General features: G+C 52.7%; 1 protein-coding gene across 1 annotated transcript; it reads right to left on the reverse strand.

Moving 5' to 3' along the window:
* Nucleotides 1-2631: 2631 nt before the first annotated feature.
* Nucleotides 2632-7197, reverse strand: Kcnf1 (potassium voltage-gated channel modifier subfamily F member 1). The gene has a single exon (XM_021179694.2). The coding sequence runs from the start codon at nt 6754-6756 to the stop codon at nt 5239-5241; it is 1518 nt and encodes a 505-aa protein (XP_021035353.1). The 5' UTR covers nt 6757-7197; the 3' UTR covers nt 2632-5238.
* Nucleotides 7198-7500: the final 303 nt, after the last annotated feature.

Raw genomic sequence — 7500 nt, forward strand, 5'->3', positions numbered from 1 at the left:
GAGGGAGAGGGAGAGGGAGAGGGAGAGGGAGAGGGAGAGGGAGAGGGAGTATTATATACTTAGCATGTGCTCTTTGGTAAGGTGTATTCCTCACACTGGCTATGAACATTAGGGTCCAAAAGGCCAAGAGGTCTCTGTGGAGGTTGGAAATGACCCAGCCACTGTGTATGAAGTGCTGTGTGAATGGCCAACTGGTGCTGAGCTTCATCACACTGTGGGAAGCTGTTAGAGGGGCTGCATTCTCAGGTATATTTCCAGAACCTCTGTCTCACATGTTGAGGCCCCTATCAGCGACCATCAGTGGGTGGGGTGGGGTCAGGATGGGCTGAGTCATAAGTGAACGTAGAGACCGAATTCAGAGTGGATCAGTTCCCACAGCTACCATAGCTTTGAGGTGCCAAGAGCTACACTACATTCCCACATACTGTCTCCTTCATGTGGAGAGACGTGGGTGAACCCTAGAGTTTCCACAGCATGAATTCTGTTCCACTCCACCAGGAGGGCACACGGGGCAGTGGTACCTCTGGGACAGGAAGGTGGCCAGCAGGGAGTGAAAACAAAGATAGAAATCTGATTGGTGGATAGGGACAGACTTCTGAGGAGCAGGAGGGTGCTGAGGACAACAGGGACCTCTGGTGCACAGGGGTGGGTGACAAGCCATGCACAGGGGTAGGTGAAAAGCCATAGGCCTAGTGTAGTAGAGAGAGAAAGAGATGAGGATGAGATGTACTGTGCAGCCATGCCACAGAGAGAACAATGGTAGGCTCAGCAGCTCCTCTTCACCTTGTAGTTAGGGAGACACCAAAGAGCAGCAACGGGAACTGGCTTGCACCCCCATTCTCACACAAGAGCAGAATGGGCAGCAGTTAGCATCCTCAAGGGTCCAGTTTACTCAAAGCCCCATTGCCAGGGTCTCTGGCTGGCCCTCTTCTGGGTCCTATGGTTCAATACCAGGATGCACGCACACGGCTATTATGCACGCACACGGCTAAGCCCGACGAGGAATCAGACAGCCAGGGAGCTGCATGGAGAATGGTGCTCCTGGTGACTGAGCGGCAGTGCACTAGCAGAAGCTGGGTGTCAGTGAAATCTTCACTCTGATGGTAAAAATGTGCCGCCAGGCACACCATGCATAGAGCTGTCTTCCCACAGGCGACAGGTGGGAGGCCTCAGTGTTTCTCATTTCCCCAGAGGAAACCTGCGACATCAAATCATTCTGGCGGGGAGGGGGCAGGCAGCCTTTCCCACAGAGTGAGGGAAATTGAGAGCTGGTTCTTGCAAGCAGAGAGGTTTGTGAACTGGTGGCTGTCACAAGGCCATTGCTAGTGTTTTACCTGCCTCAACAGCTCTCCCTAGGGAACAAATATCTCAGATTACTCTACTTATTTTATGAGATACATCCAGACTGAGGCTGTAGCTCCTTGTGTGTGGTCAGGACAGACCCTGAATGCCACATGGTCACATATCTGCCCAGAGCAGCTTACCAAAGGATATATACTGACCTTTTTTCTTACCTTATAAAACACCACCACTTACAAAGTGAAGCTTTCCAGAGACTGGATGACAACATCCTTCACCTTATTAGGAAGCTGGGCCAGCCCTGAGGTGGGGCCCTGAGGCCCTGGGCTCTGGTCAAAGCTGCTATGTGGGGGTAGAATAGAGGGTGGGGGGAGTGGCTGACCCATGTTCAGATGAGTGAGTCAGCTGAAGTTTTTATCTAGTTCCCACCACTGTCACCAGTCTATGGCTTCAGTTTTCTGGGCCTCAGTTTCCCTACCTATAAGCCAGACTGACCAGTTTACTTGCTGTGCTATTTACAGACCAAATAAAGCATTTTGTATGTTACTACATGTCCTTCCCTTGGGGAAAGCACATAGAAATTAATTTGTATTTGCACACATATACAATTCCTCTCCAAATGGCACAACTATGTACTGTCAATGTTAACAGAAGTGGAACAAAAGTATCCCTGTGACTTGCTCACGAGTGGCTCAAAGATGTCAATTCAGGGCCACAGTTCCTACATATGGAAATACTCAACAATACTTTGTTTTTCTCTGTTAATATAGATGTTCTGTAACCTCTGAAACATTTCCTTGATTTTAATGGATGTGAGTAATGAGTGATGCCCACACAGAAAAAGAAGCAAGTCAGACAACTTGCTCAGAAGAGAGATGTGAACTGACAGTGGCTAGGAATCAGGAAGATGGAGGACAGGGGCAAGCCTGAAGTGCAAGGATCAGGCTGAAAGATAAGCCAGGCAGAGAATTTTCAGGAGGAAAGGAAATGGGAAGCTGAAAGCCTGTGACACAATAAGGACCCAGATAAAATGGCCTCTTTCCTGCAATTTCTACCCTACACTCCTTCCCTGGAGCCATCAGCACCCAGGTATCCCTCCCACAAATCCCAGCTCCTAGGGAATTCTTGGTTATTCTTCTGGAAGGGTTCTTGGGCAGCCCTGGAGGCTACCTTAGATGTCTCTCCCAGCCCACGGTGTGACAAACTTCCTCTGTAAGGGCCAGAAAGGAAGTCACTCAGGTTCTGTGGGACATCTGGTCTACCTCAACTCCTTAGCGTGTCTTATACCTCCTTAGCCATCACTAACAATCTCAAAATACACAAGCAGGCAGGTTAGTTCCAATAACACTTTATTTATGGACAACAAATTTTGAATGTAAAGTACTATTCACGATTCACAAAATGTTATTCCTTTGAGTTTTTTTTCTTCAACCATTTAAAAATATAAAACCTATTCTAAAGTCATGGGTTGTGCAAAAACAGATGGTCCACCAGGTCTGGCTACGGTTTACAGGTTTATTCTGATAGTTCAAAGCCATTCTGTGGACTAGCAGCCCCAGGCTCCAGCTGTACCTGGAAGCTTGTTGAGAAAGAACACCTTTTTTCAGCTCTACAGATGCAAACCCTGGATTTAACCCAATCACCATGACTCATGTGTACTTTAAGTTATAAAAATACTGACACTGAAGGGTCATCTCAGACATTCTAATTTCACAGCGATGGGGTGTAGCCTGGACACCAAGCTTTCAAAACTCCACACTCAACCCCTGTTGGTTCTAAGGTACAAGTTTTCAAGTACTTGAAACCCAGATATTTCCTAGGGACTGTCCTGGCTCTCAGAACATCTGGACCACTCCTCTGTGACAAAGCATATCACTGTGTAAGGATCACTATCAGTCACTCAGTCCCCCTGGGACCAGTGGATCCTAGACTGTGGGGATCTCACAGATGGCTCACTTCTCTGGGCTTGTTCTTCTATTCCTGAACAAGCAGCAAAAAGATACTTTGGATCTCTGAGTATTCTTCCCTGTAATTCCCCACCTCCATCTCCAGTGCCACTACCTCAGAAGGCAGGGAACAGGAAGATAGCCTTCTGTCCCAAGGTCACTCAGCTCTCTGTAAACCTTGGGCTTCTCCTACTCTCTGGGGCTATGAGGATGGTACCCCATATTCTAGCTTCCCAAGGATTCTGCATAGAGGGGACAAACAAAGACAAGCCAACCTTTTGGCAAATCTCCTGAGCCCCAAGAACTCACAATACCCTGGTAGTCCCTGTCCTCCCTTATCTAGAGTCTCTACTTCCTCAGACCCCAACTTCTTCCTCTGCCTTTAATATCTCCAGGACCTGGTGTCAGCCTGGAGAAATGGGAAGAGGAGGCATACGTTTGGAGGAACCAGTGCCTTAGCCAGCTAGAAATGCTAAAGACCTTCAGGTTCCTAAGTGAGAGGGCTGGACAGACATGGGACAATCCTTGTGTCCCCTAGGATGGCCATTGTTGTTGCTGCTACACGGGCCATCTACCCCAGGTCTGAGTATCTTAACAATGAAGCCATGAAGTAAGCCTGCACCCTGAAGATAGAGCCTCGACTCTTAAGACTTCTCCCTCCAAATGACAACCTCCTACCTCATAGAAACACTGCCATAAGAATCAGAAGCTCAAACCTTGGAAATTCTGGAGAGGCAGACTTAGAAGGTGCCCTGAAAAATAAGCCCTCCTCATACTTCTGGGAAAATCTGTGCTCAGGGAAGAGAAAAGAGCCAACCAGAGTGGAGGCAGATGGAAGATACCTCTATCCCTCCCTTTTTACCCTCTACCTCCTACTCCACCACAGCGTTCCTTCCTTGGTGCCCCCACAGCTGGGGTAGGGTGCTGGGGTGAAGAACAAGGCTCTACGGCCCCTAGAAGGTAGAAAACCATAAAGGGTTAGGCCCACGGCCCCAGCTTAGCCTTTGGCCAAGAGCAGCACTATAGTGTCGTGCCTGTCCTTTAACTGGCCCCGTGCCCAGCCAGCCCAGACCAGCAGAGACCCCAGTGGGCAGGTGTGCAACTCACTGCTTCCCCTTCAATAAATGACTAAGCCATCCTAATGACAGGAGCTGAACTAAGAACTGTGATTCTCTGAGGTCCCCCTGATACACAAATATCTGAGGAATTTGGACCCTCCCTTGTAAGATTCCCAAAAGGCCTCTGCCCCAATACAGCCTGTTGTTGGAGAGACCACATGGGGACAATCCAAACCAGAGTTGAATTTCTCCTCTGTTGTGACCCTGAGCCTCAGTTTTTTTACCTGTAAAATGGGGATGCCAGTCTATCAGAGTAGCTGGAAAGGAAAAAGGGGATGTGGAAAGGGCTACTCCACAGATGACAACTGTGAGTTAGCTGTCCCACCAATGGGCTCTGTCACTTCTCCTTCCTCCCCAAACCTCAGGGAGCCAGCTTTCCCACAGAAGGAAGCAGGAGAGTGTCTCCTGGAATGTGGCAAGGCGCCTTGGAGCTGAACCTTGCCTTGCAGCCCTTCTTTAATTAGCTCTCAACTAAAAATAGCTACCCCCCACTCCCTCTGGAGCTGCACACCTCCTTCCTGGCCTGGCACTAGGGTGTGCAGTAGTCACTCCTGGGGTAACCAGCCTGAGACAACCCACAGCACGGAGGGTATGCTGAACAGGAGGTTTTATTGAGGGGGACACAAAAGCAGATGTGAGCTCATGCCAGGCCATCTGATAGCCCAAAGTGGCCCTGTGGCTCCTGCACTCCCCAGGTCCCCTGTACCTGGACAGCTGGCACCCAAGTAGTCTTACCCAGTCTTGGCAAAGGTCTGCTCAGGGGAGGGCTGGAAGACACAAGCAGCTCCTCTGAAACCACAGACAGCCTACTGACATGTCTACCCAATGGTTTGTCCATCCACAGCCCAGTCCGTCCCTGCCAGGGAGCCCAGCTCTCACTTGCAGCTCTGTAGGCGGGTCCTATGATGCTTCTCCTCTGTCAGCAGGGGAATGAAGGTATCGCTGTGTGAGAGCTTCAGCCGGCTACCCCAGCTTGGCCCCTCCCTGGCAGCAGGCTCTGGGGGCAGGGTGTCCAGGTCGCTGCGAGAACCCCCGGGCTTGCCTTCTGCACTGCTGGAGTTGAGCTCCATCAGCTCCAGCTCATGCTTGGCTGCCGTCTCCAGGACACGTTGTTTGTTGTAGTACCTGACAAAGTTGTTAATGATGGGGTGAATGGGCAGGGCAATGGCAATTACCCCACACAAGAAGCTGATGGCCGCGTTGAGCTTGCCCAGAGTGGTCTTCGGGTAGATGTCACCATAGCCCACTGTGGTCATGGTGATGATAGCCCACCAGAAGGACTGGGGGATGCTCTTGAACAGAGTTTCAGGATGACTCTGCTCCATGGTGTAGCCCAGTGCGGAAAAGACGAAGATGCCCACGGCCAGATACATAAGCAATAGCCCCAGTTCCTTGAAACTGCGCTTGAGAGCGTAGGTGAGGGTCTGCAGGCCGGAGGAGTGGCGGGCCAGCTTGAAGATGCGTGCGATGCGCATGATCCTCAGGGCCTGCACTGCCTGCTGCACGTTGGTCAGCTCCATCATTCTTGCGCCCAGGTGCGTGAGTGTGAGGCTCACATAGAAGGGGAGAATGGCCAGCACATCCACGATGTTCATGAAGGACAGGGCAAAGTGAAGCTTGTTGGGCGATGAGAAGAGGCGCAGCAGGTACTCCAGAGTGAACCAGCCGATGCAAGCCGTCTCTACGTTCTCCAGCGTTGGGTGTTCCACGCGGTTGCCTTCGGAGTCCACCACTTGCAGCTCGGGTATGGTACCCATGCACATGACCACGGAGGAGACAAGGATGAGCAGGAAGGATAGAACCGCCACCACCCGCGCAGGGCACGAAGACTCCGGCTTCTCTAGGAACTTCCAGACACACTTCTGGCAGCGGCGCCAGCGGCCCTCAGCAGCGTCTACACCCAGGTCGTCCAAGATGAGCTGCACCCTGCGCGCGATCTCCTCCAGCTCCTCGCGCTTCTCGCTCAGATGGCTCTTGCAACAGTCATCCAGGAATTTGAGGTCCACCTTCCAGAAGTCCATCTCGTTCTTGAAGCAGATGGGGCAAATGCCCTTCTTCATGTGGACCTCCCCGAAATAGTATACCTCAATGACACACTTGAACGCGTCTGGGTCCCGGTCAAAGTAGAATTCGCGCTTGCCCGGATCGTAATCGTCGCACAGAGAGAAGATGGTGTCGTAGCCCCCCGCCAAACAGTTGATGAGCTCTGCCAACCGGGTCTCGGGGTACTGGCTGAGCAGGTCTCCGTAGAGCACCTGCCGCACGCCCCCCACATTTACCACGATCTCAATGTCTTCGCCTGCCACGGAGTCCTGGCTGCCTGGCTCCGGGAGGCTTTGCTCGGCAGATGCGTCCATGCTCCCCGCGGGTTCGCTTGCAAGTCCCGGTTCCATGAGCCCTGCCGCAGCCGCTGCCAATGCGAGGCCCTAGGGGACAACAACCACCTGCCGGAAAAGGCACTCACAGCGGGCGGAGGCAGGCTGGGGCGCGCCGCAAGGGAGCCATGCACCCAGTGGCGGGGCTGCACGAGAGCATCCAGGAGCGCTGGCGGGGGACTCTGCGGCCAGTGGCCTCCGGTGTTGGGGACACTCACCCACGGGCTCCTTCAGCTCGGTCTGGGACAGGACTTGGTTCTTCTCGTAGGCAGCGTCCTCCTTCCCCGGGTGAGCGGCAGAGGTGGGTCAGCCCCAGAGCTGCGTGATCCGGGCTGTATAGAGAGCTAACTTGGACTGGCTTTGCCTGAGCGGGTCCGAAACACAATAGGAATTCCAGCCTGACGTCAAACGCTTTGCTACTGTACCCTCTTCTGGTGAGATTTCGCACCGCACGCGCTGCAGCTGCCCAGGAATGAGTTAACCCTTGGGCAGACCTGCACAGCTGCCGCCGGCCGTGCCACCGGCGCCACCCGCTGAGTCTGAGGGCTCAGAGGTTAGGATCGAGAGCTTTAAGGCCAGCCCGGCTCAGGCTGCCAAATCCCTCCTGCGCAGTTAGGTGAGAGAGGAAAGAGGACCTCTGTTGCTCACCAAGTCCCTCAAGGGGCAGCCGCGCACTCCTTGGGCACACTCCTTCTGTCCTAGGCTTCGGTAGGCCCTGGATAAGTCCCTGACACTCCTAAGCACTGCCCTGCTGCTGGTGGT

The sequence above is a fragment of the Mus caroli genome, chromosome 12 (genome assembly GCF_900094665.2).
Source record: "Mus caroli chromosome 12, CAROLI_EIJ_v1.1, whole genome shotgun sequence".
Lineage (NCBI taxonomy): Eukaryota > Metazoa > Chordata > Mammalia > Rodentia > Muridae > Mus > Mus caroli.

What these genes read in the sequence shown, in the direction of transcription:
- Kcnf1 (XM_021179694.2), bottom strand. Translation starts at nt 6,756, where the DNA reads ATGGAACCGGGACTTGCAAGCGAACCCGCGGGGAGCATGGACGCATCT.